This window comes from Tachysurus fulvidraco, chromosome 1 (assembly GCF_022655615.1).
Source record: "Tachysurus fulvidraco isolate hzauxx_2018 chromosome 1, HZAU_PFXX_2.0, whole genome shotgun sequence".
In the NCBI taxonomy this organism is placed as follows: Eukaryota; Metazoa; Chordata; class Actinopteri; order Siluriformes; family Bagridae; genus Tachysurus; species Tachysurus fulvidraco.
Genome location: NC_062518.1, coordinates 40,298,024 through 40,315,021, shown reverse-complemented (window position 1 = coordinate 40,315,021; position 16,998 = coordinate 40,298,024). Strand labels below are relative to the sequence as shown.

Sequence of the window (16,998 nt, the reverse complement as noted above, 5' to 3'; positions counted from 1 at the left end):
TTTGGTATGGGCACAATGGTGGATTTTTTGAAACACGATGGAACCACAGACAGACACAGCATGTCCAGCATGTAAGCAAGCTTATGCAGTCCTCTGATATGCAGTTAGATGTAGCTGTTGATCTGCTCAATAAAACACACAGGTCCCTCACTGACTACAGAGTCTCTGGTTTTGCAGCAGCTCAGGCAACAGCCAAGGACATCTGTTATGCCATGAATGTAGAGGCCACACTAAAGCAAAAAAGGCTGAGGTGCACAAAACATTGCTTCGTCTATGAAGCTCATGATGAATCTTTCATGGATGCATTAAAGAAGTTAGAAGTGACATTCTTTAATGCTGTTGTAGATGCTGCCAAATCATCTATTGAAGAAAGATTTGTCAGTCTCAGTGAAGTGAGAGACAAGTTCAGCGTGCTTCTCAATTTTAAGAGTCTGACACTCTGTGAATTGGGAGCTCAGTGTGAGACACTTACAGTAGTAAAGCCCTATCAATAACAAATCACTCTGACATCAGTGTCAGGGAACTTGCTCTTGAGTTGACAAACTTGCCAGAACTGCCATCAACCAAAACTGATTTATTCACTCCCAGCATTTGACTGCAGTTTTCCCCAATCTCTGGACAGCTCTTTGAATTGGACTGACCTTACCTGTTACAGTAGCCAGTACAGAAAGAAGCTTTTCAAAGCTTAAGCAGATCAAAACAAACCTGCGATCCACCATGTCCCAGAAGCAATTAACTGGACTTGCTATTCTCAGCATAAACCATGAAACATCTGAGGAGCTAAAATATGATGTTATCAATGACTTTGCAGCAAAAAAGTGAAGACTTAAAGTCTGTGCAGCATTTTTTTGTTTGTTATATTTTTGTATTCTGTTTGTTGTTATTTATTTGTTTATTTTTAATATTTAATATTTTTATTTTATTTTATTTTTGCCTTTTTAAATTCCTTGCACTTATCTTTGTTTCAAACTGTTTACATATTTGTATTGTTGATAAATACAGTACTATATTTCTGTTGGACTACAGTTGTTGCACTAATATGTTGCACTTAATAAAAACTTCTACACTTGAATATAGAAATTGTCATTTTTTGTGTGTTTTAATTTCATTTGTCAAATTGCAGTGCTATAACAATTTTTACACCAGTGGAGCCCATTTTCATGGTCTCGCCTGGGGCCCCATAACCCCTTGGGCCAGCCCTGTTGGTAAGTTTAACAATATTAAAAAGTAAAAACTGTAACAATTTTGTTTTTAATATAAGTATAACAATGTTGCTTTTAATATGATTACAACCTACAGTGGCGACCCCCTGAGACGCTGGCTCCTCACCCCATTTTTAAACCCGCAGAGTGCAGAGGAAACTCATTATAACGAGGTCCACTCTCGTGTCCGCTCAGTTGTGGAGCGTCTAATGGGCATGTAAAAATGGGCGTGTACAGGGCGGGATATGAGGCTGGTTCACATACGCACATCTGCGGGAACATTGCTTACAGGTGTGCGTACGCAAGGTTTTATAAATCTGAATATTTTTTGGCGTACGCCATTTTGGGCTTTTGGGTGCACGTAAACTTTTAGTAGGGATCCTACGCGCAGTTTTATAAATAAGACCCCAGGGGATTTAACTCGACTTCTCGACGGAATTTCTCGAAGTGTGACCCTTCGAACACTTATAGAAATAGATAGAAAGCTCTGAGCCTCTAGTTTCCGATTCAGGACATTTGTGTTTTGAAATATGATCCTATGGTCCTGTGCGTCATGGATGAGGGAGTGGAGTCCCAAAGCTTTAAAAATGGCTTCATCAACTTTTCCAGACTGATAGAGCTCAATTACTTTCTTTCTCATTTGTTCCTGAATTTCTTTGGATCTCAGGATGATGTCTAGCTTTTAAGGATCTTTTGGTCTACTTCACTTTGTCAGTCAGGTCTTATTTAAGTGAATTCTTGTGATTCCTAGTAATCAGGCCTTGATGTGGCTAGAGAAATTGAACTCCGGTGTGATAAACCACAGATAAGTTATGTTTTAACAGTGGGGCAAACACTTTTTCATGCCATGTGGGTTTGGATTTTGTTTTCCCTTAATAATAAAAACCTTCATTTAAAAACTGCATGTTGTGTTTACTTGTGTAATCTTTGATTAATACTTACATTTGTTTGATGATCTGAAACATTAAAATGTGACAAACATGCAAAAAGAAATAGTTTTTTCCAACCACTGTAGGTACGTTTTCCAACCACTGTAGGTGCTTGGCTAGAATACAGATAATGCTGGGTTTTGGGTTAGCAGATGACTTGTGCTAAGTTTGTTGGGAAAGTTATTATCTAGTTTGTACAAGTTTGTAATATTAATTAAACATGGTACACTGTCTACTTCTGTCAGTAGCATCATATCTCATTCTGGTCACAAAGATGGATATAAAATGGTTTGTGTGCATGTCCTTTTTGCTGTTGTGGTTAGTTTCTGTCGGTCTTTTATAGAAACAAATGGCCTTAAGCAGTCAGCATTAGTGACTCATAACCACTAGGCTATTTTTGATAATCATCGTCTCTGCACCAAAGAATTAACCTGAATATCAAACATACACTTGTACTTACACACCTTACAAATCTACACTGTACAAAGGGCAGCATACTAATTAAGTTAATTAACTTATATGTACAGTGTTTAGGTTTAGTGTGTTTGTAAGAATGTCCTCCTTCATTAATGAATGAAAATGCCTTCCCATTATGTGACTAGCAGAAGCCATGCCTCAATCTAATGAGATAAAAAAAAAAACTTTCCAGAAAGATTCACTTATATCATGTTGAGATGATTTATGAACCTGAGTGGGATTAAATAAATTTGTGTTCCCCAAATTGTTGAATTTGTTGCTTGGAGATGGAGTTCACTTGGAGTTCACCAACTTGCACCACAATGGAAATCTTTCTCTCCTTCTCTTTTTGTGTAAGAAGACAGGATGTGTAGAGGCTTTAACACAAACCACTGATCTGTCAGTCATTTATCACTCCGACAAAATGGAGCTGTGGACACTCCGTATGATGATCTGTGAGTTAAAATGTTTTTTGTGTGAGTCTTCATTAGAGTGAGAAGTGGGTTAAAAAATTGTTCACATGATGACTGATATCCTGTGTGAAGAGCTTATGTGATTTGGACAAAGTTATGTGAGCTAGTTTACATGACTTGAGACCGTGTGATAACTTTTTTGATTGTTTGTTTGTTTGTATAATTTGGCTGTTTTTTGTTTCGTTTTTGATTGATTTCTATGTAGTATAGTAATAATTATATGTATTAATCCTTACATGAACAGTGAGATGTGTTTGTGTAGGATGTAGGATAGTCTGAGTAAATAGATGAGTGTATAAACTTTTGTGTTTTTGCTAATGTTCTCAGTAAATGTGCTGCTATTTAACTGCTATTTAATGTGACTTTAGTGTCGTTTGTGTCTTTATCACACAATAAAGTGGCTGCTACACTGCATCAATCCCTAATCATTAACAATAATTCGACTGCAATAGATGTAGGTGATTAATAATTTGTAGTATTTTAATTTTTATATAAAATAAATTCAATGAGTAAAAATCGACTGCTTCTTCTTCATTAGAGCTGCAATTAGCTTCTTTAACTGGTCTGTTACTAACTCTGTATTTCCCCTGAAACACGCTGCAGTCTTTTTCACAGATGTTTCTGTTGGAGACATTTTGCACTTTGCACAATCCTAAAGGCTGTATGTAAATAGATAAAGATTGAGTATTTCTTCTTATATGATCCAATATCCTGAAGGCTGTATGTATTGCACTGTAGTATTAGTTAACATGAGCGATTTTGTAATGTGAGACAAAGAGAAGGAAGTGACGCAATTCAGCTTCAGATTAGCAGAAGTGGATTTAATTATACAGGAGACAGTAATGAGCTGTGAAGTGAGCTGTGTGAAAATAACTTTTCTAAAGATTATATATTATTGGAACAGGTAAATATATTGTTTGTATTGTTGCTGCATAAGTGAAAGTAAAAATATTGATTTTCTTTTTTATTTACAGACATGACATTGTTCTCATTTGTCTACTTAAAGAAATAAAAAATCAGCATTACATATTCTCTGTTACTCTTCCCTTTTTAGTGCTTATTTTATGTATCCACGTTGGCCAAGCTCAAGGTGATTTCTGTATATTTTTATTGCTTATGTCGTGTACATGATGGATTTGTATTAAAGTGGAGAAGATTGTGTTTGTACATTGTTATACAGAGTTTATAATATTTACATTGACAGTCTGTTTGTGTTTTGACTTTTCCAGCAGAGAATAAACCAGTTCTGACTGTGCAGCCAAACGCATCACAAATATTCAGAGGAGAGAATGTTACACTCTCATGTATAATATCGGGAGGTAGTGGACCATACATTTGGTCCAAAGATGATGTTTATGTTCACAAATCTAATGAAACGTACTACACTATAAAAGTAGATCAGAGTCACATATACAGTTGTTCTGGGTTTAAAAATGGACAGTCAACAGTATGGAGTGATAAAGTGACTCTCTCAGTGATAGGTACATGTCTGATCTTACACTCCTGTAACATGCACTCATACATAATCATTACAAAACACACTGATTCAATATCAGATATTCAGAGAAGTGTGTGTTTGACTGATCTCTGATGTATTTTGTGTAACTGCACAGAAAGACCAAAAGCTGTTGTGATTCTGCAGCCTGATGGAGAGATATTCAGTGGACAGGTAGTCACTTTAACATGTGAAATACGAGGACATGAAGAAACATTAGATGTGGAGTGGATGTACAACTGGTATAAAGATGGTGTCCTACTTTCTGCCCCTATTGAGCACAAGAATTATTCATTTGCTGCTCTCAGCGATAAATTCTCCTGCAGAGGACAGACAAAAAGTGACTCACAAACTTCAGAGACCAGCCCTGCTGTTACACTCACTGTGTCAGGTGTGTGTGTGTGTGTGTGTGTGTGTGTGTGTGTGTGTGTGTGTGTGTGCGTGTGCGTGTGCGTGTGCGTGTGTGTGTGTGTGTGTGTGTCTTCTTCACACTAGTATATATTAACTATAGCATCACATCAGCTTCACAGCTTCAAAGCTTCACTTTTCAAATGGATCTTTTTTGCACAGTCTCTTTCTAAAGGTAGAATCAAGAATGCTGATCTTATTTGAACAGAGTGAGCTCAGAACCCCCTTAGATATTAGTCCTAGGTCTTTAGTGACGTCCTGGTCCAGTCATCGATGCACATTTAGAGGAATTACTACATGTCCTCCTGTCATGTTCTAGTGGGAAGAATCACAACCAGACCCCCATGTGTGATACACTTCACACATTTATTCACAGAAGACATGAAATAACCTCAAATAACAAAATAATATATGATCATGCATGACCAGAACTCTTAAGCAATGTTTATATACAACACAGGTTGGCAGTAATCAAGCCCGGGTTTGTCTAGTCTTTTGAACAAAACGCTCAATAAAATTCCGTTAACCGAGTAACTAATTGAGTAAATTAGGTAGGCATTATATGTTCACACAGACCAAATTAGTGTTGTTGTTTTTTTTCCTCTTGTAAAATGAAATAATATATATTTTTAACTGTTTTGTTCAACTGGACTGTCTGGGGTTTTTTTTTAAGTTTTAAAAGAGATTTTTTTTCTTTTCTACAGCATTTACTACAAAATATTTAAAGTTTTTAATGGAATATTTAGTCATAGCGAGTGTTTTTAAAGTGTATTAATAACAGCATGTCTCTGTCTGTAGTTGTGTAGTATTGATTCGTGTGATAAACACTCTGAGAGCAGCACATGAACTGTGTGTTTCACCTCCAACTACAGATAAACCTAAACCTGAACTCACATCAGACCTTAAAGGAGCTGCACTGACAGGAAACTTAGTGATTCTGTCCTGTACACTGACACCACAGTCTGCTGGATGGAAGTTTTACTGGATCAAACCCACACAGAGCTCTCAGACTAAGACTGAAATACACCAGTACATCATCAGTTCAGTTAGAGTCTCTGATGGAGGTCAGTACAGGTGCAGAGCTGGAAGAGGAAACCCAGTCTACTACACAGACTACAGTGATGTAGTCTGGGTAAATGTTATTGGTGAGTTACAAAGTTTGCAGTGTTTATAAAATATACACAAACCTGTGTAAAAGTCTTAGGCACTTTCAAAGATATCATTTTAAAATGCATTAAAAATAATGACAATAAATGTTTTAAAAAAAACACAATAATGTTAACAATAATAAAATCAATATTTGGTGTGAAGAGTCTGAGGTTTTATAAGGAAAGTGACTAGTAAATTAAAACCAAGCTGCTTAATTATATTTGTCTAAAAAGTGGTTTATTACATAATACTTTTGTCTATATATTTTGCTAATGTTTGAAAATCTAAAATGTTCATATTGTGGCTTAATAATGGAAAATTCAAAGAATAAATATCTATAACAACATTTGTACAAAATACTCAATACTATTATATAGTACACTTCTTAATGAACTTTAGGTAATATTATACACTACACCATCAATAATTATTTGACTTTTCACAGTCTAATGTCAGTAGAAACAGATCTGTATTTATTGCAGTGTTTATTTTGAGGTGTTAATAATAAGATTTTGTTTTTGCAGAGAGTCCTAAAGCTCTGGTGACCATAAAGCCTGACAAACATGTGTTCAGAGGAGAGACTGTGACTCTCAGGTGTGAAATACAGGGAGGAGGAGACACTGAGTGGACATACAGCTGGTATAAAGATGACCAAATCTACCAAGACCACAAACCCCAGGAGTTCAGCCTCAGCTCAGTTGTAAATGAACACAGTGGTAAATACACCTGCAGAGGGAGGAGACGCAGTGACTATCAGAACTCAGAGATCAGTGATGCTGTTACTCTCACTGTATCAGGTGAGTGTGTGAGTTTGTTTTATCTTGTCATTAATTATATATAAACTCTGTATGATTTTTTTCCATGTTTGTTATCCATTAGATGTAGCAGAGACAGTAATGACTGTGTCTCCACTGACCTGGCTGACTGAAGGAGATTCAGTGACTCTAAGCTGTGAGGTTAAACACTCCTCTACAGGCTGGACATTCAGCTGGTACAAAGATGTTCTCTACACAGAAAGTCAGGGTTCCCTCAGGTCCAGAACATCGCTCCTCTCAGACAGCAGCAGAGGATCTGGAGGCTCCTACACTCTCAGTCCTGTTACTCTGAATCACACAGGAGTTTATATGTGCAGAGCAAAGAGAGGAGTCTTTCAGACACAGTACAGCAAAACACAGCCACTGTGGATCACTGGTGAGGAAATAAAACATTTTTGTTTACTTTAAGTAAATAAGTGTAAATGAAAGAATTAATGCATAAATAGAGATTTTATTAAATAAAGAGTAAAATAAACACATCTAGAGGTGGTTTAGGGCTACATTATTTTTTATAAAGCAGCGGTATGTAGACATTGTAGCATGTAGACCATATTACTCCTTATGGTCTGAGAAGTAGGTAAGTAACTGTCCAAAATTCACACCAGATCTGTAAGATAATGACTGCTATTTTATAGAGTGCATGAACACATCTTACAGAGCTTTACATAAAACTGACACGCTTTAGCTTTTATTCCATCATTAATTTCAGTTGCCATAAACAACATTGCTTATGTACACCACAGTCAGAATGTGTGCTTGATGTAAGTCAACGAGTTATACAAAACATTTCATGGTTTATTTGATGTGTTCAATGAAATTAATAAATATGAAATTGTTACTATCTACTGCATTATTTTCACATGACACAACCTCCTGATTTGAGCATTAAACTGAGGTGTCCTATAACATGAAATAATATATCCTTTCATGTGTTCTGTAATAACTGTTTATGTTTAAACTCGTAGGATTTGTGAGGCATGTAAATGGACTCTGAATAGTTTTTAAAGCTATTAAAGGTTTAGTCCTGGGTAAATTTTTAATGATGCACATTAAGACACAGTTGAAACCAGATATTTACATGCACTTCAGAAAAAAGTGTATGTAAATATCTGGTTTCAACTGTACTGCACATTTACTTGAGCTTTATAATAAAATCATTAAATATTTAAATATAATGATTTTATAATGAAATTTAATTATTTGTGTATTTCAGGTGAATCTTCTCCAGTGTCTCTGATCATCAGACCGAACAGAACTCAACACTTTTTTGCTGACTCTCTCTCACTGAGCTGTGAGGACCAGAGTGACACTACTGGATGGACAGTGAGACGATACAGTTACACTGAGGCATTCGTCGATTGTTCATCAGTATCAGGATCTACATGTAACATCACCTTCCTCTATAAATCACACACTGGTGTTTATTGGTGTCAGTCTAAATCTGGAGGATGCAGTAATTCTGTCAACATCACAGTGCGCTGTGAGTCTTCAATGTTCTCATCTATAACAGATTTACAATATACAGGACTAGAGATAACACTTTTAAACTCTACTGAATCAGTGTAAAGAAATGATCATTGTGCTACACACTATCTGATATTTCCCACTGATAGAGCTCTCTGTGTTAAAATCATTATATTATTTTACACACTTTCTATTTTCAGTGTCTTCTTTCTCTTTCCTACAGATGGTGATGTGATCCTGGACAGTCCTGTACATCCTGTGACTGAGGGACATGATCTGACTTTACGCTGTTTATTTCACAACAAAAAGATCCCAGGCTCTGGTGTTGATTTCTATAAAGATGATTCTATCCTTCACTCCCAGACTACAGGAGAGATGACCATCAGTAGTGTCTCAAAGTCTGATGAAGGTTTCTACCACTGTAAACACCAGGAGAGAGGAGAGTCACTGAAAAGCTGGGTTTCAGTCAGGTTGCAAAGTAAACTGGATTCTAGTTTTGTTCTAACAATAATATATCAAATGTGCAGTGATTACTACTACTATTAATAATAATAAAATTAGTAAATTTAATTTGTATATTAGGTAGTAAAACAAAGGGACTGTCCAAACCATCATGACACAGGCTGGTCTTAGGAACCATTAATAGATTGGTACTGGTGGACCTAAGACATGAGACATAAGACATAAACCATCTGTTGCTTCATGTGTGAAAAATAAGTTTCTTTCAAACAAATTAAAGGTCACACATGATTTATTGTCATGAGTAACCAAATGAAAGTGTGTTGTTCAAAAACCATACACAGATTGTGAACATTTGTAAAAGGGTAAACAGTACTAAAGTGACAGCAGCTTTGTCATTTGTGTCTTTTTCTTTCCTCTGTCTAAGATCCTGGACCCAACATTGTACCAGTAGCTGTAGCTGTGGGACTGACTTTAACCTTGTTGTTCATCATCCTTTTACTGATCCTGCTCTGGAAGCACAAATCCAACAAAGGTCTGGTTTCACCAGATTCTACACAAAGCATAGTGTATAAATCATGACATGATTTATGTTACACAAACATGGAAATAATTTTTTAACAATTACTCTTATTACACATAATTTTACAAATGATTAGTATAAAAAAAATAGTTACAACCAATATATATGTAAAATATGTAAAATAACAAACATAATAACAAACATAATAATAATAATAATAATAATAATAATAATAATAATAATAATAATAATAATAATATTTTGGATGCATTTTACATAGAAATACTCAATTTGTTATACATTTATTTCTCTTTATCAAATTCAAGTGAAGTATAAATGCTGCTGTGGGCCAAACTAAAAAAAAATCCCACTTGTTTTTCTTTATACTCATTCATGCATGTCGATAAGTTATAATCAGCTATAAATTTCACTAATAATAATTATAATTATTTAGCAGTTATAAATGCACTTATGTCACATCTGATTTACATTTAGTTTCAACCACACAATTGATAAAAGACAAAAAAAATAAGTATATTAGTATAACTTTTCCTTCCTTTATGGGGTGCCATTATTTTTTTTTAAATTGGTTTACATTGGTTCTTCGTATAATTAAATCTGATTTGATTTAAATTAACTGAATTTCATGAATGAAACAATAAGCTGTCATAAGACTCCTGTGAATGAAAGATTAATTTGTATTTATTTTGCATGTTAAAAGAGACTTGTTTTTCTTTTTAGCTCTAGACTTTAGGTATTTTTTACTAGTTGCTTCATTTTGCATAACATATACTGTATATATTTACAGTATATACACACACACACACACACACACACACACACACACACACACACACACACACACACACACACACACACACACAGATGTATGAGAGCTCTATAAAATATAATTTATGTGGCTTTAATGTTGAGCAAATGAAGAATTTCTGTTTTGTCATCCAGGAAAGGACAGAGGCATACAGCAGAACAGCAATCAGACACCAGTCCTAAGTCCGTCAGGAGCTGAGAATTCTCAGTCAGGAAACTCACCACTTCAGACCGGTCAGACAGTGTGCCACATCAGCAATACTTACCTTATCTGTACAGTGATTTAATATAAGAGTATATTCTTACTAACAAGCTCATGTAAATGATCATTTCACTGGAATTACTTTTAGACAGATCAGAAAATCTGCATCATTCTCTTTATTTGCTTTTTTTCTGTAGAAGGTGACAACATTTATGCCACCGTAGACAATGCAGGTAAAAGTGAAAGAGATTACATTACTTCATTATTTCATTTTAAATATTTCCAATTTTACTAAAAGGAGAGAGAGAGAGAGAGAGAGAGAGAGAGAGAGAGAGAGAGAGAGAGAGATACATGTGCATTAATAATGTGCATATTTTTTGCAAGTATAAAAGTTGTAAACAAATGTAACACGTTCAGTTCAACACTAGAACAGGTGACTACAGTCTGTACATATCTGGTATTCATTTCCATCTCATCATGCACCTGAAATTCACCACTGTTTTTATTTAACCAAACTTGACTCGGGTCAAAACTGTGTTTGTTTGTATTTGTTTACTGTCACTGCAGATCATGATGCTGGACCCAGTGATGTAACTTATGCTGAGCTTGAACTGAAGACACAGAAAAAAGCAAAGAAAAAACAAGGTAAAATGTTTTAAATTATTTTTTCATTCAGTTCATACAGATTTATGTCTCCTGAGCAAGTGGGATGGATTTGAGTTGACTGTGGATGTTAATACAGAGTTTCTTGTTCTTGTCACCTAGTGAAAGCCAAAGTCGAACCTGACACTCTTTACTCAGAGCTGAAGCAGGACACATAGGTAAGAGAAAGTTCTGTTTAAAAATCTCAATCTGAGTGAGAAATATTTACAGAATTATCAGAATTGTTCAGTAGGAATTACAAATAGCTGCAAAAACAATGTAGCAGCAGAAGCTATTGTAAAATTAGTGGTCACTCTGCTTCCTGTTGAAGCAAGCTTTACTGGCTGCTGGGTATCAGATAAAGATTGCAGAAGGAAGTAACCACTGAAATGGTCTATAGCACTTGCTGTCAGAAAAAAGAGCTGTGCATTCTGGTTACACTGGTCACAGCACCGCAGCCCAAACACTCCATAAACTAAATGAGTGAAACCTCTAGTCCTTCAATATCCTGTGGTTGAGCTTAATTTTAAAAAGCTCAGTGTTTTCACAGCCTCAATAAATAGATCTATAGACCTAAATCTATTGAAAAAAAATATATATATAAAACAGCATAAAACAGTAAATAATTCAGTTGTATTTTTTTTTACAGTGGAAACTGAATTTAATGCACTTCTTGTTTGTGCTATATGTATATCCCTTTCACCATGACCTGTCCCTATAATTATACACGTATAAGCACAGCTTCAACAGATGTATCACTAGCTAATTTGGAATAGAGTACTTAGTAAGCTCAGAAATGGATTAAAATCACAATTTATGAGATAAGTTCATCGTTCAGCAGTATGGTGTGATTTCAGTTAGGAATTTATTAGAAATTTATGGATTTTTTTTTCTATAATACATGCATATAGTGTAAGTGCACTATATGTTTGACATTTATTTTGTATTTTTGGGAATTAATTTCCGGGTCATGGTGCTTCATTGAGTTCAAGTGCATAGATATATAGATATCTATGTATAGATATCAATATAGATGTATAGATGCATAGATGTACATATAGATGCATAGATGTATAGATATCATATATACTGTAGATGCATAGATGTATAGATATCTATGGTTCAAGTGTATAAGTATCTCACTCCATTTCCTGTTTGGGAGCGTGTAGGGGGGAAGTAGTGATGGCTAAGTGAAGCTTTATTGAAGCAGTGAAGCTTTCAAACCAATTGTATCGGAAAAAGGTTCATTACTCGAAGCTTTTCAAATAAGAGCTCGATGAGGACCTCTGCTGGTGAAAGCGCTATCACAGAATGCTCCACAACCAAACAACGTATTAATTTTAGAAGCAAAAAATTACGAATTGACAAATTAAGGAAAGATTAATAAATAAATGAATCAATATATTAAATACATGACCAAAACATGTTCCATTGCATACGCTAGGTTTGGAGCCGAACCCGAATACGGTTCGGAAAGGCACAAATAATGTGTTTTTTACTAATACTAATTTCGAACAAATACTTAAAAAAAATTGTATTAAATAGAATACAACTTTTGTTCTGCCAGATCTCCCAGTAAGGGGTTGATAGAGTTTAGTTCTTGGAATTCTGTGCATTAGAAAGAAGTTCTTTCAGAAGAAGAACAGTTCTTTGAAGTATTATTTGTTTTTATTCTGTCTGTTCAGCATCCTCCAACAAGGACGGGTGGTGGTGGGGTTCATAATGTTCACAATGGTATTTTATTAGTTGTTGGTTTAACCATGGATGAGGTAATGGCTGTTATGTTATTTTCTTTTCAATGATGTTCCTTGTTACATGTTCAAAAACATCAACCAATATTGCATATAATGAATAGAATTAAATAATACTTACACTATAACGTAAATTAGAAGTGTAAGGCAAAAAAAACTGAATTTTACTCGAATACAAATACAAATACTTTTACCCCCTCAACAAATACAAATACAGATACAAATACCGGCTGCTTTGCACACCCTTAGCATACGCAATGTAATAAAGAGAACTTTTTGTATGGTGAATGTGGACATTTTGACTGTTTTTAGAAAAAAATCTAACTCATGAATGTTAAAGGTACATAAGTGCAGACACACTTTTACATGATTACAATTCTGCATTACAGACTACTGTAATGTAGGCTAGATGGATGCTTAGTGCCTAATTATGTTTTATTAACAATCAGCAGTCAGGTGTCCATCTGTTCAGCATGACTATATAGACACACAGTCTTATTTGTAAGTGTGAACTCGAGAAATGGACATTGTTAGTGTTCTTGAATGAGTGACATGGATGATGTATTATTATTATTATTATTATTATTATTATTATTATTATTATTATTATTATTATTATTATTATAGGCCAGCTGCTGGGAGCAAATCAAACACTGGACCTAGAAACTGATTAAGGATAGACCTTGTCTCAAAAGTATAAAGTGTGAACCATTTTAAAAAAGATCATGGTATTAAGCGGTGCACAAAAGGCTTTTCTTGCATTCCTATATTTTTCAACTTATTACTACTCTCCAATAAATATATATGACAAAATATACGACATTAAATGTTACACTGAATCGTATAATTGCCCAATGATGAGTGAGATTTAAGTTATAAATATAGGCTTCACAACAAAACCATATATATCCATTTTATTGGGCGAAATCAAATGAAAGTGTTCCCACATTTCAGAACGCGATCTTTTTGTAACAGGCTCCATTAACAACTCGCAACAATAAGCTCTCGCTATACAGTAATAGATTCCATGTAATACTCCAATACAACGCACGAGGGCGCGCCGCGTGTCGCGCACGATTTTAAACCTTTAAATCAGATAACGAAGCAGTCACGTGGGTGTGTGTGAAACGAAGCTTCAGACGTCATTGGTCACGTGATTTTGTCAGAACGAATCAAGATTCGATACAAAGCTTCAATGAAAATCGGTTCATCTTTTTTGATACACGCCTCGGTGTCACTGGTAACATCACTAGGGGGAAGTAAGCGGGAAAGCTTACTTTCTGTTGACCGTAACCTTTATTGGTGTATTTTAATGTGGCTTTCACATAGACTTTAACATAATCAATCAACAAGTGTGTCTTCAGGGTTTTGCATCATCGTATGATCAAGGAACAAATGGAACGCGTCAACAATGGTTTTTTCCTGCTACTTCGCCTCTCAGCGGTTATAGGTTGCCACTACATATAGTGAAGAGTAATAATACACAACAGTTTTTCCTTTTTCATAAATAAACCATACAGTACCTATATAGTGCTTTATATTTTAGAATTATTGTATATACTGTATAGAAATGCATTCGAATTGCCTTTTAAACGTGTCTAACTTATTTGCTGTTGGCTTTAATATATATTTATATATAAGTATTAAAATATATATTTTTAAAACACTAAACATTAAAAACTGAAATTTAAACAGCTCTAATTTATCATTTATAGGTGCTGGAAATATGTGGAAGAAGTGAAGAGATGAGATCGAGAGCACACCTTGTTCATCATGTGTGCATTCACAATAATATCAGAGTGAGATTTTTTTTTATACAGCTAATCCCTGAGTTATGAAGGGGAAGACTCCATCGTAAATAGAAAATATCGCAAGTTGAACCATGACCTAACATTTGTTCAACTTAAAGAAGTCTTAAAGAGTGGTGATCAGTATGGGTGTAGTATACTGTAAATTGGTAATAATTTAACACTTTACAGTACATTTGGCTAATGCAATCTAATACAAAGCTTGTTCTGTAAATAATCCTATGTGCTATAAAAACCTTTAACAATGGTGGTAACCCTAAAATAAACAAACAAACATGCATTGAAGTATCATATCACACCAAATTGTAGTCACCAAGATTCTGACTGACGTTTGAATACTCGAACAACTTTAGGTTGTTGATGGCCACATTAACTTAGTTGCCTGAAGATTGAACTTATTTGGTTTAAATAAACCAAATAACCAAGTAGCTGCACGTATCCGATTCAAAACACTGATGCTGGCCTACAAAGCCAAAAATGGACCAGCTCCCTCTTACCTCAAAGCCCTCATCATTCCTCGCACTGCACCCCGCAACCTCCGATCTACCAGCACTGCTCGACTGGTTCCACCATCTCTCCGGGTAAGAGGCAAGTATACTACAAGACTCTTCTCTGTTCTGGCACCAAGGTGGTGGAATGAACTTCCCCTAGAGGTCCGGACAGCTGAGTCACTGGCTATTTTCAAGCGGCGGTTGAAGACCTACTTATTCAGGAAACACTTCAACTAGCACTTCTTTCCTTATCTTTTGCATTAAAAAAACAAAAAACAAACAACAACAAAAAAACATTTGACACTTTTTCATTGTAACTTTGAACAAATGTTTTAAACTCATGGTATCTTAAGTATGTAACCTAGTGAACCAGCATTAATGTATTCAATGTTAGAGATTTAAGCACTTATGTACGTCGCTCTGGATAAGGGTGTCTGCCAAATGCTGTAAATGTAAATGTAAATAAGATAATTGGAAATGATTATATTTTAGCAATCATGTATTTACACAATCCAAACTATTTCCACACAACAAAAACAAGTGCCAAAAATGTATGTTTGGTTATTTAATACCAAGGAGACCTAAACTGGGTGCACAGATTGTGACAATATCAGTAGTTGTAAAAATATCCATCAAGTTATTTATGTACAGTTAAAATAGTTTTAATATTTTGTTGTTCTTGTTGTTTGGTATAAATTTGGATGTATTTCATCAATTACTTTTATGCTTTTAGTTTGCACATATGATACTCTGTAATAGCATATACATTTATGTTATATATACATTAATATGTATATATACCATTTCTATTTAAGTCTCAGTTTTTGATTCACAGTCCAGTAGCTCGAGTAGTAATTGCATACTATGAATTCATTCATATGCATCATTAAAGTTGTACTATACAAAAATACTGTGTTTCATTCATATTTTGAAGCAATTCTAGAAATACTGTACTGTACATCTACAGCAAACAGATTACAAACAGAGCTAAACATGGAGCATTAACATGTTCAGATCGGGAAATATCATTAATATTATAAACAAAACAAAGCCTGTTCTAAGATGCAAAGCAACGTTATTGTATTTTCTCTATTAAGAGCTAAGAACAGTGCCACCTTATGGGTATAGTTCGTTTTTTTTTTTTTTAATCTGTCCTTTTTTAACCTCCTGATACCCGTATGCTACTGTTGTGTACATTAAAATTTCTACTGACTGTTTCTCTTAATTCATAGCTGATAACTATAAATTTAATCAGTGTTTTCAAGGAAGCAGTTTCACATGTTATGTCCTCATATGAGAACATTCGGGTCTCAAGAGGTTAAATTAGGTTTGAAAATGTAATTCTTTTTTTTTTACCTTTATGTTTCAATGTATGGTAAATACTATATGCTATATGCATATCGATTGTTTCATATTGGCTGTTTTATTATTATTATTATTATTATTATTATTATTATTATTATTATTATTATTATTATTATTGCAACCTAGACATCATTAAACTGCTCTTACATCTTTTCCTCTAATAAAACTTGATGAAAACTAATTTTTCCCTGCTATGATTAAGTTGTTCCTATAAATACACATCTTTCTCACTGTTTTTTAATTACTCCTGTTTAATTACTACTACTTACAGTATTTGATTTTGATTAAACTGACCTCCTGTGAAGCAACTCACATTAATACAATAATCACAGACAACAGACATTTAATTTATTTTATAATGTTACAAAGATGAACTGCAGTCTGTATGTCTTTTGGAAGTGACCTTCAGATTGTTTATATTTAGGTTCTATTAGGTGTGTGCACAAAAATACCCCTGAGAGACTGAGTAAAGTTCAGCTATACAGTAATAGATTCCATGTAATACTCCAATACAACGCACGAGGGCGCGCCGCGTGTC

At 34.6% G+C, this 16,998-nt stretch overlaps 1 protein-coding gene across 1 annotated transcript in view; it reads left to right on the top strand.

Annotated features, from left to right (window-relative positions):
- LOC113645368 (titin-like) overlaps positions 1-15,136 on the top strand; it is a 1,056,738-nt gene extending 1,041,602 nt beyond the window's left edge. Inside the window, exons 59-68 of the mRNA XM_047818848.1 lie at positions 6,743-6,909; positions 6,992-7,303; positions 8,141-8,407; positions 8,615-8,869; positions 9,278-9,385; positions 10,337-10,435; positions 10,601-10,636; positions 10,971-11,048; positions 11,169-11,224; positions 14,512-15,136. Coding sequence (XP_047674804.1) covers positions 6,743-6,909; positions 6,992-7,303; positions 8,141-8,407; positions 8,615-8,869; positions 9,278-9,385; positions 10,337-10,435; positions 10,601-10,636; positions 10,971-11,048; positions 11,169-11,224 — 1,378 coding nt within the window. The 3' untranslated portion in view covers positions 14,512-15,136. The remainder of the gene's footprint in view (positions 1-6,742; positions 6,910-6,991; positions 7,304-8,140; positions 8,408-8,614; positions 8,870-9,277; positions 9,386-10,336; positions 10,436-10,600; positions 10,637-10,970; positions 11,049-11,168; positions 11,225-14,511) is intronic.
- The last annotated feature ends 1,862 nt before the right edge of the window (positions 15,137-16,998 follow it).